The 19,782-nt window shown below is 46.9% G+C and overlaps 1 protein-coding gene across 2 annotated transcripts in view; it reads right to left on the minus strand.

Annotated features, from left to right (window-relative positions):
- The window catches only part of NFATC2 (nuclear factor of activated T cells 2), a 155,835-nt gene that overhangs the window by 86,026 nt on the left and 50,027 nt on the right, over nucleotides 1-19,782 (minus strand). For both annotated transcript variants that reach the window (XM_019017571.4, XM_063702282.1), the window contains exons 4-5: nucleotides 2,081-2,283; nucleotides 585-757 (exon numbers count right to left, since the gene is read on the minus strand). In XM_019017571.4, the coding sequence (XP_018873116.1) occupies nucleotides 585-757; nucleotides 2,081-2,283 (376 nt within the window). The remainder of the gene's footprint in view (nucleotides 1-584; nucleotides 758-2,080; nucleotides 2,284-19,782) is intronic.

Here is a 19,782-nt window from a genome sequence, read left to right on the forward strand (position 1 = left end):
CCTTCTCATCTGTGAAATGGGCACACTGACACCAGCTAGTGCCCGGGACTGCTGTGAATACTCATGTGGAGCACTTAACACTGTGGGCACACTGACACCAGCTAGCGCCCGGGATTGCTGTGAATACTCATGCTGAGCACTTAACACTGTGACCAGCAGAGTCAAAGCTCAATGAGTGAGAGCTGCTGTGGTTTGTTATTGTTATTGAAAGGATAAAGAAGGAAAAGAAAAAAGGGCACCATGCACAGCAAACTCACTCCAAATGCATCTATCCTTTAAGACCAGAATGATATTTACACATTTCAAGTCTTCTGAATGAAGCTTTAGGCTACTTATTGGCCCTATTATTTTTAAACTTCCTGTGACGCCACAAAACCTTCCAGAAGTCAATAGAAGCAGTAAGAGAACACTGCAATGTGCTCTGTCTCTGTCCCCTCTGGTCATCTTGGGCCAGTGTAACCCTGTGGGTCCCACACATTCCCACAGGCCACCCCGGGTACCTCGCCCAGAATACACTGCTCCCGGGGGAAGCCCACGTGCCCTACGCTTTCTGAAGAAAGACCGGGTCCCAGGGCCCAACTTACAGCACTCGATGGGGTTAGATGCAGTCTGTAAAGAGACGATTCTGCCACTGGACTCTGGGATGTGAACTCGGAAAACCAGCCTCACCCGCGTGTTCTTTCTTCCAATGTCCGTCTCGCCTTTCCGCAGCTCAATGTCGGCATTTCTAAGCTTCAAGATCCCCGCACAGTCGATGCTGCCAGGATGTTAAGAACCCCATTGTCACCAACTACCTTCAGGAGCAGGAAAGATCACCCCCAAAGCTGCCTTAGGCAGCCAAAATAATTCTACAGCCAGTCACTGGGGTAAACTGCAATACACTCACATAAGCATTTCAGCCAGGAATGTATACCAAGATGGGGGTAAAAAATACTTAACAAAAGCAATTAGAGAAATTCCCCAGTGAAAATTACTTGTCTAGGGAGATTTTTCATGCCAACTCTTCTACTCTCAAAAACATCTGAAAAACTCTATGTAACTGGGGACTATGGATTGTGGACTATTCAATAGATAAGAGTAGTGAATCAACGTGAAATCTCTTGAATTGAATAAATGTACTGTGATTGTGTATGAGAGCATCCTTGCTCTTAGGAAACGCATCCTGAAGTATTTAAAAGTAAAAGGGCATAAAGTCTGCAACTACCTCTCAAACAGTTCAGGAAAAAATGGAGAGGTGGGAAAGAAAGTGCTGGAGCACAGGTGAAGCATGTTAACGCCTGGGAAAGCCGAGGGGGCGGGATTCAGGAGTTCTTTGTACACTTCTTGCAGTATTTCTGTAAGTTTGAACTTATTTTCCCATCCAAAGGTTTTTTTTAACCCCAAAACATGTGCAGTGGTTCCCAGATTTTAGCCATAGGCATATTAGCTTTGTGAATTTGGGCCTCTCTGCATCGTTACTTAATGATCTCTCTAGGTCAAATTAATTTTTTAAATATAAGTAAATTTAATCTGATCCCATGCAACATAACACAAAGATTCACGAGTTCTTCCTCCCGAGGCACATGAAAATACTGACATATTATACTTTTTTTTTTTTTTTTTTTTTTTTGAGACAGAGTCTCACTCTGTCACCCAGGCTGGAGTGCAGTAGTGCGAGCTCGGCTCACAGCAACCTCCCCGCATCAAGTTCAAGCAATTCTCCTGCCTCAGCCTCCAGAGTATCTGGGATTACAGGCGCCTGCCACCATACCCAGCTAATTTTTGTATGTTTAATAGAGATGGGGTTTCACCATGCTGACCAGGCTGGTCTTGAATTCCTGATCTCAAGTGATCCACCTGCCTCAGCCTTCCAAAGCGCTAGGATTACAGGCGCGAGCCACCACGCCTGGCCTACATATTATGCTTTTAAAATGGAAACATTTAAAACAGAAATCACAACGGGTCGATGGATCACAGACTGAGAACTGCCATCAACAGCTGCTTTCATCAGTTCTGTAGAGTCCCCTCTCCCAAATCCCTGCCACCTGCCCCCTGCTCGCTTCTCCATGAAGACCCGCCACCCTCAGCTCCCAGCCCTTACGTTGCCCTCATGTTGTTTTTGGGCTCCAAGGGGATCTCCAGGACTTTGGTGTTGCCCACTATCTTCTCATAGCTGGTGGTGGTGACAGTTTTCCCCGTGATTCGGTGCACCTGGTAGAAGGCGTGCGGCTTAAGGATCCGCTCATCAGCTGTCCCAATGAAGATCTGAAGTCCCAGAGGCTTGTTTTCCATGTAGCCATGGAGCTGGTGGGGGAGAAAACAAAATCGTTAAGATGTGGGGTGTGGTGGCTCTAATCCAATAAACAAAAAAAGACCAGAGAGCTCATGGGCAGCAGAGAGAGTATGGGATTTCTGCAGCATCTGGAAGAATGGAGAACCGGAAACAACCTTGATGTCCAGCCAGAGGGTAACGCTTGGATAAATTACAGGGATCCCCTCTAACACTGAATATTAAGCAGCCACTAGAAAGAATACAGTAAGTCAGAACTGCATTTATGGAGAAACAGCCAGAAACTGTGCTTAATTGATGACTGAGGATGGAAGGAGTGTTGCATAGTAGTGAGGATAACTGAAATTAACTGCAAATAAACTGAAAGGACAAACATAGAGCTCTTGATAGTGATTGCCTGAGAAGATCAGAAGAAAGAACTGTCACTTCTTTTTTTTTTATACTTTAAGTTTTAGGGTACATGTGCACAACGTGCAAGTTAGTTACATATGTATATATGTGCCATGTTGGTGTGCTGCACCCATTAACTCGTCATTTAACATTAGGTATATCTCCTAATGCTATCCCTCCCCCCTCCCCCCACCCCACAACAGGCCCCAGTGTGTGATGTTCCCCTTCCTGTGTCCATGTAGAACTGTCACTTCTTATATGACTATATTCCAATGAACAAAGTTTGATTGTGTAACTTTAAAAAAGAGTGTGACAAAAATGCCATAGTCTAAGTCAAAAGATAAGTTAAAGACTGAAAGAAAATATGTGCAACATATAACAGATAAAAGATTAGCACATAGAATATATGAAGAATGCCTATAGCGAGTAAGTAAAAGATTCCCTGGCCATCTATTTAGAATTGAATCCTAATCCCAATGGCTTTCCCTATCTCCCTCTCCTACTTTTTATCCAGTCCAACAAACTATATATTTTCTTGATTCCTTTTGCCTAAGTCTTTCTCCCAAAACTAAACTGTCACCTCTCTGAGAGCAGGGATATTTGTCTAGTTAATTTGCCACAAAATCTCTAGCACCTAGAGTAATGCTTGGCACATAGTATGCATTCTAGTACATATTTGGTGAGTGAATTAATAAGGCTATCCAACAGAAAAAAGTAAGATATTTGAACAGGAAATTCAGAGAAAACAAATGACCAGTTTGACTTCTAAACAGAAAAATGCAAATTAGACAGCCATGAGATACCACTTTTCACCTGTTAGATTGACACATATGTAGATATTTGATAATATCAAGTATTTTGGAGATTGTGGGGGAACAGGCACTTTTATGCAGGTAAGAGCAATATAGACTGGTATAACTATTTTAAAGAGTATTAGAGCAACAACTTTAGTAAAACTACATAAATAAACACTCTTTGACCCAGTAATTCCACCTCTCCATACGCAGCCTGGAGAAACACTGTATATGCAGGAGACACGTACAAAAATGTTTACAAAAACAAACAGAATAATGAACAATGAGTTACATCAATAGCCTGACTACTAATAGGACATGCCTAGGCTATGATACACTAAGAAGCACTTTAAAAAATAGTAAAGTAGAAGTCTATGAACCAACCCAGAAAGATCTAGGACACGCTGTTAAAAAACAAAAGCAATGTGTAGAAAAATACATACAGCATGATACAACTTAAAAAAATGCAGAATGTTTTCCATCCATCCAGTTATAATATAAAAAGGTGTGAAAGGATGTGCTCCAAACTGACCACATCATCACCTCTGTGAATGGAGAAGAAGCTCAAGATTGAGAAGGTGATCAAAGAGGACTTTGACTTTATATGCCATGTCATAGGAAGGATAGATTCTTAGAAACCTGTGAAATATTTAAAATATATATATATATACACACATATATATACATATGTGTGTGTGTGTGTGTGTGTGTATATATATATATATATATATATATATAAAATAACAAGAGACAAAAGGACATTGATCTAGAGTTTGATGATGTGTTCCTGTCTTGTCATTGAGTGGAGAAACACTAGACAAATCATTTAATCTTTCTGTGCCTCTATTCCTTTCTCCACTAATTGAGTGGGACTACAAGTGACAACTCATGAAGACCCCACTCTTCTCTGGAGATCCTTCGATAGGATCTCCAGTCACCTGCCAAAAGGCAAAGTTGCAGGGTGATGAATGATTACATATGGTCTAGAATTGTGCAATCTAATGCAAGAGCCACTAACCACATGTATATATTAATTAAAATTAAGTAAAATTGAAAATTCAGTTTTTCAGGTACACTAGCCACATTTCAGTGCTCAGAAGCCACATGTGGCTAGTGGCAGCCACAATGAACAAACAGCACAGACACAGAATGTTTCCATCATCACAGAAAGTCCTATTGAACAATGCCGGTCTAGAAAGATGGCATGCTCATGTCCCCTTCTAAAAGCCATACAAAGAGAGAGACTGGGAGTGGAACTGTGCTAGATGATCACCTTTTTTCATAACCTGCCAGACACTTACATAAGTGTCTGACACACACCTGAGAGGCGGCCTTGGGCCAAGATGGAAATCCAAGTCAGAAGCCTCTTATCTGAAGAACAGCTACTGTACTCAGTGACGAAAATCAAAAGAAGGGCAGCATTGAGAAGAGATTTTGTTTTTGTTGTTCTTGCTTTGCATTTGAGCCCAAGACAAATATATTTCCTCATCTCCTCTCCTGGATTTATCAAGAGTTGGTATCAAGAAGAAAGGTAGGATGGAGAGTGAGCCCTGATGATGTGGAGCTGTTTCCTCCTCAATGAAAGAAGAGCAGAAATCGCCTGCTGGGTGTACTCAAGGTAAACAGGCAGGGAACACCTGGAGATAAAATCTATCGTGTCCCTACAGCTCCACGTGAATCCAGCCATTTCCATCCCCTCTCTTTTTGGCACACCTGCCCAAGCCACCATCAACCCTCATTAGAGTGACCAGCACTGATTGCCCAGCTTACCTCTGGCTGGTCTTTCACAGAACAGCTCGATGATCTTTTAAAAATGCAAATCAGATCCAGATACTCCCCTGCCTACAACCCTTCAAAGACTTCCTGTGGCCTTAGATTAAAATCCAAACTCTGTGTGATAGTCTAAGAGCCTTCCGACAGCCCAGCCTCTGCCTTCTCCTCCACCACCCCACTAGGCTCCTGCCAACACCAGCCATCCTCCTGTTCCCTGAACACACCAAGGTCTTTCTGACCTCAGGGCCTTTGCACAAGCCATTTTCTCCACCTGGAATACTCTTCCACTGGCACATTTGGGTTTCAGATCTTCAGGTTTTTCCTGAACCAGATTAAATGCATTCAGTGCTAAAGCCAGCTCTTTAGGCATTACAAGAACCAATCGTTAAACCTATAGGAATTTTAAGAGCCAGTTGACACCACTTTGGTATGTACGTTTCCAGCCGTAGTGGGAATATTTACACCACAAAAATTGACAAATGCTATAAATCAGGGCTTTTTTTTTCCCCCTGGAAAATTGGATGTTAAGCGTTTACTAGCACATCACTGGAATATTTACTTCATTAACATCTGAAATTTCCTTGTTTAGTTAGTTATTTGCTGAACACCTCTCTCTCCTGCCTGAACGTGAGTTTCACAGCGGTAGGGACCTTGCTATTTTGTTAGCATGGTCAATGAACATTTGTTGAATAATCTGTCACCATCAACAGTAATGCAGCGCCGGGCATGGTGGCTCACGCCTGTAATCCCAGCACATTGGGAGGCCAAGGTGGGTGGATCTCTCGAGCCCAGAAGCTCAAGACAAGCGTGGACAACATGGCCTGACCCGTCTCCACCAAAAAAATGCAAAAATTAGCCAGGCATAGTGTCGCACGTCCGTAGTCTCAGCTGCTTTGTGGGGCTGAAGCGAGAGGATCAGTTGAGCCTAGGAGGTTGAGGCTACAGTGAGCCACAATCGTGCCACTGCACTCCAGCCTGGGTAGCAGAGCATGATCCTGTCTCAAACAAATAAACCAACAAAAAACAGTAATGCAGCAGTGAAAGCATCTGTTTCCCTCATGCCACACACCACAGTTGATGTTTTACACATCTCACAACAATTCCATGTAAGATGGGCTCACTGCTACCCACATTTTACAGGTGAGGAAACTGAGGCTGCTAAGGTCTGGCAACTTGTCCCAGTCAACACAGTGAGCATAGGGCAGAGTCAGGCTCCAAACTCCAGCCTCTCAGGCTCCGAACCCACCCGCTTCCCTGCCACCCTCTCTCTGTCCTCAGCGCTTGGTGGATTCCACTCTGCTCTCTGACTACAGGTCAGAAAGGGCAGGTCCTCAAAGGGAAAATAAGCAAGTGCTAAGGTGCAACATCAAGAATGTGCTTCCTGGGGCCAGGCGCGGTGGCTCGTGCCTGTAATCCCAGCACTTCGGGAAGCTGAGGCGGGCAGATGACTTGACGTCAGGAGTTCAAGAGCAGCCTGGGCAACATGGTGAAACCCCGTCTCTGTGAAAAATATAAAAATTAGCCAGGTGTGGTGGCACGTGCCTGTAATCCCAGCTACTCAGGAGACCAAGGCAGGAGAATCACTTGAACCCAGGGGTTGGAGGTGGCAGTGAGCCGATATTGCACCACTGCACTCCAGCCTGGGTGACAAAGCAAGACTCTGTCTCAAAAAAAATAAAATAAAAAGTAGAATGTGCTTCCTGCCGCACAGGAGAGAGAGTGGGGCAGGAAGGAGGGAGAAAAGAAGGGGCACAGAGGGAGACGGAGGGAGAGAAACAAACAGCAACCTAAACAAACAAAAACGGTAGTTCCTTGAGAGAAAAACCTCTTTAGGAAAGCCAGGAATGGCCTCTCTGAGTTGAAGAGCAGCCTCTGGGTTGAGCTGGGCTGGCTTATACAATGTGAGCAGATAGAATCCACCTGGCACTGGTGAGGGTCCCTTCCCCGCCTCCCCGGGTAACACCAGAAAGCAGTGTGGTATAGCTGAAAGCACAAAGTTTTTCACTTTGGGTCAGACATATCTGAATTTCGATGCCAGCTCTGCTTCTTGATGGCTGTGTGACTGTGAGCAATCGCTCCACCCCTGAGTTTCCATATGCTGAGATAAAAAGGAGACATCACCCCCCACCCTGCAGGCCTGTTCTGAAAGGCGAAATAAGGTGACCTTTGTTGGGCACCAAAGCACAGCACACGGTAGGTACCCATGAAACGAGAACTTTCCTTGTCATCAGAGGATGACGCAAATCGAAACAGGGAGGTGATATTACAGAACTGAATGGAAGGGTGAAGAATGAATGTGAACAAAGTGAGAACCAACGTGAAGGCCTCCCATATGGGAAAGCCCAGGCACTAATTCCAGTCTTCTCAGTGGGCTGGCTCAACAGTTGCCGGCTTGGAGTGTCAGAGGAAAGAGGGGCCAGGTGAAGAAACCTCACCATCTTTCATGAAAGGAATACTTCCCGTCCACCCTCCACCCTCCCCTCCTACAAAAGGTACAGAATGTGCCCAGAATCCCAACTGCTCAGCTGCCTCATTCTGGAAGAGCCTTCCTCGCCAGGTCCCTGGAGGTTTGATGAGAAGAACAGATAGCCATTTACTTGCTTCTCCAAAAACTCAGTGATTTGGGTTTTGCAAATAGAACTTGATGTTTTGAGATGACATGATCTACCCTTCAGGTTCCAAACTCCCCACCATCCCCATTTTCAGGAGACCTCGGTCAGGAGGCTTTGGGGCGGCCTTTTCAGGCTTCTCCAAAGGTGAGGTCTTCTCGGTGGCCTGGACCAGCCGGATCACACCCCAGGCACAGCAGACACATTCTGCAATACAGGAGCTCCACGTCACTGGCCTCCCGAGCAAAGGAAACGCCACTTCCTGCAGCCAAGGTGAGAGCGAAAGTTTTCTGCTTCTTGTAATTTCCCAGGCAGCTAAAAAGGTTCCAGGAAGAAGCAGTGCTTCTAGTGCACGCCATGAAGGGCTGAATGCACGAGAGGGGAGTGTCTGTGGCGTCTGCGGGGGTGGGGGCCCAGGCTGCAGCTTGGTGCGAATTCCATCCACCAACCTTCCCATCAAAGGGACCCAAGAAGCCAACTGCAGGCTTGGGGGCATCATTCTATTAATAATCCACTCTGTCCCCTTGTCAGCTCAGCTACTTGAAAAACCGGATCTGAGGAATGATGTGTGATTTAGACATCCCGCCACGGTTAGCTATATAAATGACGCTATCCAACCTCATCACAAGGAAAACTTTGCACCCTCCATAGGTGACGACCTTTCTATACAGTGTATTGGGATCGCTTGCAAACATAGCTAATGTAATCTCCATAACAATGCTCAGAGAAGAGCAGTGTTATCCCATTTTTAGATGAGAACGGTGAGGCTCAACCAGGTTAACTAACTTGCTCACTATCCTACAGGTCATAAGTGATCAGGTGGCAACAGCCTCCATTGGCCCTGTTTGTTTCTTCTGTTGTATGGCTGATTCCTGATTCAGAAAAAGGCAAAATCCCCCCACCCCCAGCCCCCCAAGTCTGGCCTATGCATTTTAAGACAGGCAAATCCACCCCACCAGCTCAGCAATAAGAACCCAGAGACACACAAACATGGCCTCCACATGTCAAAGACCCTCAGCGTCAAAGAGAAAGCTATTCAGACTCACCCCTGCCTGCCACCAAATTCAAGATCTGCCTATTTTTAGTGGCAACTTAACTGTCCTGATACAAAGATAAAAAAGCATCAATATCTGTTGATTCTTGCTGTTCCTTTTTTTTTGGTGTAAAGTACTAAGAGTTCACTCATTGCAGGAAAAAATAGACAAGATAAATTACAAAAAGAATACCCCTTGAAAATAAGTAAGCATTTGAGTGCACATCCTTCCAAACTTTTCTTTCATTCCAAACTGTTTTATTATTCATTTTATTTTTCCTCTTAATTGACAAATAACAATTTTATACATTTATGGGGTACAGTGTGTGATGCTTTAATATGTGTTTACATTGTGGAATGATTAAATCAAGCTAATTAACACATCCATCACCTCACATACTTATTGTTCGGTGGTAAAAACATTTCAGATCTACTCTTAGCACTTTTGAAATATAGACAATGATTATTTACTATAGTCACCATTCTGTACAAGAGATCATTAAAGCTTATCCCCCTAACTGAAGTTATCTATGCTTTCAGACTTTTCTTCCAGGCACACAGATCAACATATTGGCATTCGAGTTTATGTACTGTCTCCATTGACTAAGATGGTCATGTCCTCTTGTCATTGAATCTTGCTTTATGAGAATCTCAAAGAACTACATGGCATATCCCAGGGTTCAGACTAGCCCAAGGCCAGTGAGGTCCCCAGGACACACGATCTGAGGGGGCATTCACTATCAAAGTCCAGCAAATGCAAGGTGGGCTCCTGAGAGTGAGCCCCACTCTACATTTGGCCCCCTGGTGCCTCTCTTCCCGCACCCCAGCCCCAGCCCTTGCGTGCCTGTTCTGCCTGTGGATCCCTGCAGCCAGGTGCGCATTTAGATGGTTCCCAACTTTCCCCATTACAAACACTGCAATAAGAACCCTTGCAAGTGGCACGTCTCTGAAAACGACTCTGCTATCAACTCTGCTCAGGGCTTTTTAAATACTCTCAGTTGGACGATTCCAATCCAAAATGTGAGACTGATTTTCAAAATGGCAACGGGCCAAACAAACTGTTTTGAATTTTACTAAAATAAAACATTAACGATGTTAAGTAGCATTTTTGTTGAATTTGAAATATTAGGAAATTGCTATCACCCTCAAAGATTTCACTCTGAAAGAAAGAAAAAGCCCAGGGTCGGGGAGAAGGCCGAGCGGGAGGGTGCCGGGGAAGAGGACTGCAATTCCCCATGGCCATGCAGCACATTGGGAGAAAATTTTTACAAACACACATGGATCCCAATTCAGTATCTATTTTGGGGTGCAAAAGTTGCAGCACGTACCTGCCATCCTAACCCCACCTTCCACCCCCCCCCCACCACCACACACACACACACACACACACACACAGACACACACACAAGCAGACCAGGCACACTTCGTCCATGACTTGACTCTCACCCATTCCAACAAGCCATGACTGTGTGTTAATCACTTCAATAACATCCCTAATTCTTGGTAACTCTCTCTGCCTCCATCCCATATTAGATCCATCTCAAAGCCCTGTCAATTCCATTCCCTAAATCCCACTCAAATTTGCCACCTGTGACTCTCCATCACTTCCACTCTAGTGCCCTGGTCAAAGAGGGGCCCAGTCTCCTTACCCACCCCTCTCCCTCCACCTACACACAGTCTTCTTCACATAGCAGTCCAGCTAGAAAGATCCTTAAAATGGTAAGTTAGAGCTTTTGCCACCTCTGCTAAAATCGCCCCAACAGCAAACATCTTCCTTGAATCAAAAAGCCCGAGTCCTTACCATGACTCAGAAGATCCCATATGATCTGGCCCTGCTTCTCCATCTCCCACCCACCCTTCTTCCCTCCCTGCTGCCCCCCATGACAGCCACACTGGCCTTGTCACCCTCAAGAGAGCCAGACACCCACCAGGCAGGTGCCCGTCCCTGCATCCCAACACTTATCATGCCCTCAGCTTGAAATGCTCTCCCTCCATGACCTGCAGGGCTCACCCCACTCTTCATTGGAACCTGTCCTCAGGTGACCTCTCATCAGAGAAGCCTTCCCAGACAGCCACACCCCAATGTGACACCCCACGCCCTTCCCACTGTCCTTCCACACACCCTGCCTTAAGTTGCATCATCCACCTGACGCTTCCCTCCACCTGACCCCACATGTGATAGTTATTTGCTCTTTGCTGCCTCCCCACTAGAATGTCAGTCCCATGGGGGCAGCACCCCATCTTTCCTGTTCATGGTGCAGCCTCAATGCCTAGAGCACCACACAGGTGTCCAACGAGCGAGCAAGGCTAGAAGGAAGAGTCCGTGACATCATGGGAGGGGCCGGAGCAGCTGCAGTCTCTCCAGACCTACGCCTCTCCCATGACAAAGAGCTGTTATACGCCCACACTGGCTTCTCTCCAGCTTGGGCAATTCTCCTCCCGGCCCACAGCGACCATTGTGTCACAGAGCCTTGTCCTGCTCGGTGTGGGCACGACTCAGCTGGTTGGACAACTGGTACCTGGGCTGCCCTGTTCCGAACAGAGGTGACAGCATCTCCAGGTATGATGAAGAAGGAGCCCTGCGCCTGCTTTCTGACCCAGCTGGGATCCCACTGGCTGGATGTGTCTTCAGTCCTGCAGGAGGCCACTGTGATCAGCCGCCCTGCTGATAGTGGCACATTTTGAAATTACACAGGGAACCATAAAAAGAATTAGACATTCTGGACAGGCTTGAAAACCAAACAAGTCAGGCTCTCTCAGTGTTCTAAATTAAGAATCAAGTCATTCTATATTTCTCACATCACTGAAAATTAAAAACAGACCTATCTACCGCATAGCAAGCACGCTCACTCAAGAGAGACTTGATGGCCCGAAACATGCTAGATTTGTTTCCAATTACCATGTCCACATTTGAAACCCTGAGAAAGCCCTAGAAACCAGTGTGGAGAGATCAGAGACAAGGCACATTAGCCTAACAGGACTCAGGACCAAACGCTGCACCCCAGCCCCCTCTACTCACGGTCCCCCATGGGGTCTTTAAATAAAAAAACCTGGATCATTTTGTCCCTTCCTTTGGGGGCTGGAGGCATGAACCTTCCCTTCTCTGCTCTCAGCTGCCCCTCTCCACTCTCAGCTTCCAGCTTCTGGTCCCCTGGACAGAGATGTCAACCCAGCCACGGGCTCCCTACCAACATTCCCGTCCCCACCATCATATGGGAGCTGGGTCTGGAAGTATAGGATTAAAATATGCAAGCCTTCTTCGAGTTGACCTTTGAAGTTGGGCTTTTTCTTGTTGATTATGTTTTTTAAGAAGCCATACAAGTGCTTTTCACGTCTTCTGTCTATATTCCTCTTGCGTAGAACCAGTGTAACACTGAGATCAAGAGTCTGAGCCCTGGAGTCCAACCATCTAGGTTTACATCCTGGCATTGGCACTTAATGTGTCATGGCGGGAAAGTTACATCTCCAGGCCTCAGTTTCATCATCTGTAAATGAGGTTCCTGACCCTGCACACCTCACTAGGCTGTTGGCAGGAACAAGCGGGCTGTGTATAAAGCATGTCACAAGCAATCAATATTAACTTTCATTCATATTTTTTCATCGATGGCTGGGTGACTTGTGGCAATTAAGGGCCTCTTTTCTGGTCTCAGTTCTTGGAAGAAATCATCTTGAAGGTTGTCTTTCAGTGCTAACATGTAATGATCTTCAGGTACATTTAGAATAAGATCCAGGCCAAGGAGGGTGGATTCTTTGAGGCCAGGAGCTCAAGACCAGCCTGGCCAACATGGTGAAACCCCGTCTCTACTACAAATACAAAAATGACCCGAGCGTGGTGGCGTGCACATGTAGTCCCAGCTACTCAGGAGACTGAGACACGAGAATCGCTTGAACCCGGGAGGCAGAGGTTGCAGTGAGCCAAGATTGTGCCACTGCACTCCAGCCTGGGTGACAGAGCGAGACACTGCCTCAAAAAAAAAAAAAAAAAAAGAAGAAGAAGAAGAAAATCCAAACTGCCCATCGCAGCTGACAAAACTCTGCATGATCAGACCCCCGCCCACATCACCAGCTTCATCTCCCCAACTCCGGTCCAGCCACAGGGGCCTCCTTGCTGCTCCTGGAACAGGCCACGTTTCTGCCACAGGGCCTTTGCATATGCTATGCCCTTGGCCTAGAACATTCTTCCCCTGGGTCTTCCCACAGCTGGTTCCTCCTGATCCTTCAGGTCTCAGCCTAAATGCAGGGCCCTCCCTGGGTAGCCTGGCAGAAAGAGAGCTCCTCTAGCATCACTCCACCACATCTTCCTGTTTATTTCCTTCCTGACTGTGCTAAGTATTACTTTATGTGTTTGCTTATTGCCTGTTCCCACCCCCCGTCCCACTAGAATGTAAGCTTGTCCATCACCATGCCTCAGCACCTCCAACAGTATTTGGCATATAGTAGATGTTCAATAAATATTTGCTGAATAAATAAATGAATAGATTGATTCTCAGGTTCCTATGTGGATCCACATATTGCCGAGTGATTCATTCTCCAGTGACTCTGAGAAAGGAGGCTCATTCATGTCTGGAACAGAATCCCTACGTTTGGAGTCTGCCTAAGCTCACTATCATTTGAGCCAGTCTGCAGGAATGTGTCTCACCATGAAAGAGACATATTATACCAGGCCAATTACACTGAAAGTCAGAAGAGCAGACTAACTTGGGCTGGAAAAATGAAGTTTACAATCTTGATATTGAATTGAAAGCACAGCAGCCTGGCAGCTCATGGAGATGGCGAGGGAAAAGTGAGGCACGCGCAGTGCTCCCTGCTGCCAAGTGTTTACCCGAAGACCAGAACACAAGGGGAAAGCATCCTTCAGAAACATTTCTCCCAGAGTTTCTCACTCAGGACACTGACCTGATATTAGGAAACAAGGTATCTACTATCTGCAGAGGCCTGGGCTCTGGGAGAAGCAGGGGATCCCCAAGAGACGGCAACTGGGGAATGCAGCTTGCAGAAACTCCGTGCAAGCATCTGGCCCTGACTGTGCCCAGCATGGCAGTGTGTGAATGCCCCAGGGATGCTGGGATGGCAGCCGCTTCAGAACACATTGATAAGACATTCCTCTGCGGGAGCCAGGGCAGAGAGACTATCTGGATAAATAGCTAATGCATGCAGGGCTTAATACATAGGTGATGGGTTGATAGGTGCAGCAAACCACCATGGCACATGTTTACCTATGGAACAAACCTCTGCATCCGGCACATGTATCCCGGAACTTAAAATAAAATTAAATTAAAAAACAAAAACATTCCCAGGAAACTGCAGTTCAGCTTTAAAAAAATGTTCCACCAGAGACATCTGGATGAGCCATAAGCTCTGGCCTCTCCTCTTTCACTACAGCCACAGCTGAAAAAGAACCCCAAGATGGTGAAGAGGCAAAAGCTAGGGCTGAGGAAATGCAGGACAGCCGGCCGAGCCAGCCATGGCATAAAAAAGGTGAGTTATTCCCAATCGAATGACACCTCCGCCCCCACACCAAAGACTGTGCAGGTCTCTCTGGATTCAGACCAAAAATTCTGAGTCACTTTTGCCACAAGGGGGAAAAAAAAAAAAAGGAGAAGGCAGACGTGATGTGTACCTTTCCACACTCTATTTTGGGATTTTAAGATCCAGTTTCTTTCATTTCAAAGGGTGGGTTTTTGGAGGGCTCTCTGCATAACTCTTAGACTCAGCACGGCGAGACGGCGCTGAGACGGGCTCTGTCGGTGACCTGGGGAGAGGCGGGACCCACTGGCAGATCAACAAAACGCATCATTCAGGAACAAGGGGCCCGTTCTTATGTGGAGCGTATGGGGCCTGGCTTCCATAAACATGATGGAAGCCTGTGGGCTGAGCCAGTCTGACTCACCTCTTCATCAGGGCCGTTCCCAAGTTCATTCACTCCTCCGTTTAGTCATTCACGCAGCAAAGTGCCTCTCAGGGAAGAAGATTAAGCTGAAGGCTGTCCTTTAGGATTATTAATACACATGCCTTTGGTGAAGAATCGGGTGCTTCTCTGGATGGATGGTAACGCGGGATTATCATAATCCCACAATTTAAGACATTGGAGTAAGAAACTAGTAAATCAGGATTTCTCAACCTTCGCACTATTGGCCAGGGTGGACTATTGATTTGGGGGCCAAATAAGTCTTTCTTGTCGGGGGCTGCCCCAGGCATTGTAGGGTGTTTGTCAGCATCACTGGACTCTACCCAGTAGGTACCAGCAGCCACCCTTTTCCCAACTGTGATGCACAAAAAAGTCTCTGGACATTGCTAAATGTCCCCTGGGACACGAAATCACTCCTATTGAGAAACATTCTTAAATTAAGCTAACATTTATGAGGAGGGGAACAGAAAATCTGCACTGAAATCCTATCCCTTGTCTATCAGAAAGTGTTGTTCAACGGGACCTTCAAGAAACACCCCAGATCCTTCCACTTTTCACGTTCTCATCAACCTCCCTGGGTCCCAGCACTGCCATCTCTCACCTGGACCCCTGCATCCAGCCTCTCGCTAATTTCTGCCTTGTCCCTTGTCCCCATCCTGAATAGAATCTCCACAAGCAGCCAGAGGGATCTTTTAAAAGCAAATGAGATCCTATCACTTCCCTACTTAAAATCCCCCCATGGCTTCCCAGTGCATGAAGAATTACATTCAAGCTGGGCGCAGTGGCTCATGCCTGTAATCCCAGCACTTTGGGAGGCCAAGGCAGGCGGATCACTTGAGGTCAGGAGTTCAAGACCAGACTGGCCAACATGGCGAAACCCCCGTCTCTACTAAACATACAAAAATTAGCCAGGCATGGTGGCGGGCGCCTGCAATCCCAGCTACTCAGGAGGCTGAGGCAGGAGAATCGCTTGAACCCAGGAGGCAGAGGTTGCAGTGAGCCAAGATCGTGCCACTGCACTGTAGCCTGGGCAACAGAGTGAGACTGTCTCAAAAAAAAGAAGTGTGCAGATGACTTGCAGAAGAGTTCCTGGGAAGAAGCTCACCAAGATGGTGAGGGGGCCCTTCTGGCCCTGTCTCCCTCCTTCCTTGGAATTCCAGTGCTTGGAGTATAGAGGTGGTAGCTGCAGCCCCAGCCATCATTTTGAATGCTGAGGTGACCTGGAGTTGAACAGGAGGAAAGAAGGAACCCGGATTCCTAATGACTTCATAGCACTTTGGACTACCCATCTCTAGATTTTCTGCATTCTTAGATGAGAAGCAACTGTTATTTGGGGTTTTCTGTTAGAGGTAATTAAACCTAAGTCTAATTGAAGGACTCATCAGCCCATCAGCATCACATCAAGTCCCCCACTCCTTCATTCAACTTCTTCTCAACTGCATTGCAAAGACAGTAAGACAACCATGTCTAGGCGGCTTCTGGTTAAACAAACTCAAGGTACAAACGGCACATGGATACGTGCACCGGCCTGCTTTACCAAAGGCTTCAAAAACAATGATTTCTCTGAAAAGCCAGTGCCAGAAGAGAATCTGAAAGAAACTGCCATGTACAAAGAGTCAGATGATTCAACTGCTCAGAAACATACCAAGTAATGACACCCAAGTCAGTCTGCAAATGTTCTCATCCTCTTACTCACAATCCAAAAGAACGTCTAGAAAGGTATTCCCAAGAGGAGAGGTGAAGTGGGGAAAGACGACTGTCTGACACACACAGGAATGACGATGGTCCTCGCTAGGAATAAAATTGCTGCTTACTTTCTGTCTGGTTTCCGAATTGCTTTTTCCTGGTTAAAAGGTGCCAGGCCTGGCAGCTTTCTAAACATTTAAAATTCAATTCAAGTCAACAAATATTTGTTAAGTTCTGCCTATTCACAAAAAGGGCCATGCTGGGGAAAACTGGATAATAGGGAGATGCTATAATTAATCATAATAACAACAACAATGACAGCTAATAATGTATTGCGTGCTTGCTAAATATGGGGCATTGTGATGTATGATATCTATCAATCTTCACTATGATATCTATCAATCTTCACTGAAACGCTATGAGAGAGGTATTATAATTTTAAACAAGAGGGAACTGAGGCTCAGAGAAATTAGTTTGTTCAAGATCATGCAGCTAAGAAGAGAGAAGCCAGGATTCCAACACGGCAGGTCTACCTCCAAGACCCATTCTCTCGACAACTATACGATCTTCTGTTCCTGTAGTCTCTAAAGAGGGAAGAATACACAGCCACAAATGGCCACACCACTGTTCCCCAACCTCAGTCATTTTCCAGCCTTATTCCTGATCTTCTACTGGACTGTTGGTTACTGAATCTCTCCACAATTTAAATTCATATCTTTACTTACAGAAATTTATCTTGAAAGAAACTTTATGTTGCTGCCATAAATAGGAAACCAGGATCACCAGCAGGAAATCAAATGTGTGCATAAATACACAATGAAATAAAGGTGCCATTAAAATAATTATAGCAGCTACACACGGTGGCACATGCCTGTAGTCCCAGCTACTTGGGAGAGTGAGACAGGAAGGTTATTTGAGCCCGGGAGTTTGAGACCAGCTTGGGTAACATAAAAAAAAATTTAAAAATAAAATAATTATAAATGTTAAAAATGCTGACTAAGTAACACAACGTTAATCAACATGCTCCTTTCCCAGGGAACCATGGTTTGCAGAGCACAGGACTGGCATTCAAAGTACAGCAGAGGAGGTGCTGAAGCACCGGGTTTGGGGAGCCCCAAGGTGGGAAGCCACCATCTCCAAAGCCAGTAGATCATCAAGGGATGATTAAGAAAACCACCCAGGTCAGTGCCCAGACACAAGAGGTGCTCAGCAAACCTCTGCAAAAGGACCCAAGGAGGTCTGCTAAGGACTCTTTACCAGGAGAGAAAAAGTACCACTGCCTGCCCACAAGCTAGGAGAATGTCCTGTATTCAGAGAGAGGACTAGAAAAAGAAAATCATCTCCTGGCTCCGGGGCACAAATTTTTAACCTTTTTTTGCACCAATGACCCCTTCTGCAGCTTGGTGAAGCCATGGCCCTATCTCTGAGTGATTCTTCCACATGCATAAAATGGACAAGGTTAAAAAAAAAAAAAGAAGAGGGAAATCAACCAATGTATAAAAATGTAATGTATTTTCCCAAAACTAAAAAGTGGCATTCGTTCAGGTAGCCCGTCTGTCTGTCTTCCTTGCTCTGGGTTTGCATGCGCTGTGCCTGTGAGGTATGCAATGGTAGACCAGGAAATATTCAACGACCAGTTCTCCAAGACAGAAAGCTTGCTTTGCAGTGTTTGCCCATTTCCACGGTGTCAACACTCCCACAGTGGCTGATTTCCAGCTCCCGGTGTGATGATACTGTATATGGAGCTGGGAGGAGAAGTGCAGCGGCACCATTACATGCTACCTCCGCCATGTGGATACACGGATGCCTATGACCTCAGGCACATAGGTCAGAACAACATGTAACAGAGTTCCTGGAACTTTAAAAATCAGCTCTCACAAGGCCACGAAAACGGGCTCCAGGACACTCCTGGGCACCCATAGGTCTCTGTGTGCATCTGTTTAGGTGCATAACTACTCAGATTGCAGTCTGCCCATCTCTTACTCTCTTCTCCCATTGATTTTCACATCTGCTAGTTGAGAACAACCCCACCCCCACCAACACACACACACACACACACACACACACACACACACACCCCTTGCCCCAGCCCTACTCCCTGTGAAAGCTTATGAGGACCCTGCTATGGTCTGGCCTGCACGCACATACACCCCCAGCCCCGCGCCCCCGGAGTGCCATGAACACCCCTTGTTCACCGGCCCGGGCTCCCCTTAGATCTGGAGAAAGCCGCATCCCTGCACATCCCAGAAATGCACAAATCCTACAAACCAAATCACCTCGGCCCCAAGGCTCCTAGAGCCTTCTCGCCCCAGCAGGAGGGAGAGCCTCATCTTTAAATCCCATCACACACATCTTCCTGTCTAGACGAGGTCCCTGGCTGCCAGGGCCTCAGAGTGAATGGATTCACAGCCTCCACCCGCTGGCACCACCGAGCCCCGCCGCACCCCGCCGCTATTCTCAGGACGACCTGGGCAGCCCCCCGGCTTCTAGAAAAGACACAGAGGAGACTGCGCAATCAACAGGCAGGAGTGTGCGTGAGTGCGGCATGACATGGGCACGCCACCCCAGAGAAGTGGGCGCCTGCCGCGCTAAGCGCCATCCATCATCGTTTCGCTGAAAAGTTGGAAAACAAACAACAAAAACCCCGCCCAGCCTCATTTAATGCAAACCAAACACAAAAGCCACAGGGGAAAGCTTTTCCTCTCCGTGCTTCCCTTTTCCGGCCGAGGAACACCACCAGCCAAGATAAGGGGCTGTGCGGGGCCCTCTGCGCGGCTTCAAAGGGCTGGCACCCGCCCGGGCCCGCTCCCACTCCCACTGGCTAATGGGCTCCCCGCTCCAGCCCTTGGGGAGCAGGAGGCGGCCGGGGCTCCATGCCAGGCGACTTGGAAGAGGTTTAAGGCTCACGCCACACAAGGGAGGAAGCTCGGCCTGTCAAGAGGCGTGATAAAGCAGCCCCTTATCGCAGTTTTCCTTTCAACTGCCTCCAAGTGAGCGCCGGCCGGGGCTGGGCCTGTCAAGGCCAAGCGTGTTCCTTTCATGTCGCCCTGTGTTCCTCGCTCAGCGACGTATCCACGGGCTCATGGAACTGTAGCGTCAGCATTGGAGTTTGCAGCTTGGGGCCAGAGGCTCCAGGAAGATGCGATCGTGTGCCTCCCAGCCTGGGCCTCTGGTGAACCATGTGGCATCTGCAAATCCACTAGAACCATCTGGGTCCCAGTTTTGCCATCAGGAAACCAGGAGAAGAAGATTCCAGAGCAGTAGGGTCCAACAGTTTAGACTGGGGGCTAGGGAGTCGGCAGACCCAAGCTCAAGTCCCA

The sequence above is a fragment of the Gorilla gorilla genome, chromosome 21 (genome assembly GCF_029281585.2).
Source record: "Gorilla gorilla gorilla isolate KB3781 chromosome 21, NHGRI_mGorGor1-v2.1_pri, whole genome shotgun sequence".
Classification (NCBI taxonomy): Eukaryota; Metazoa; Chordata; class Mammalia; order Primates; family Hominidae; genus Gorilla; species Gorilla gorilla.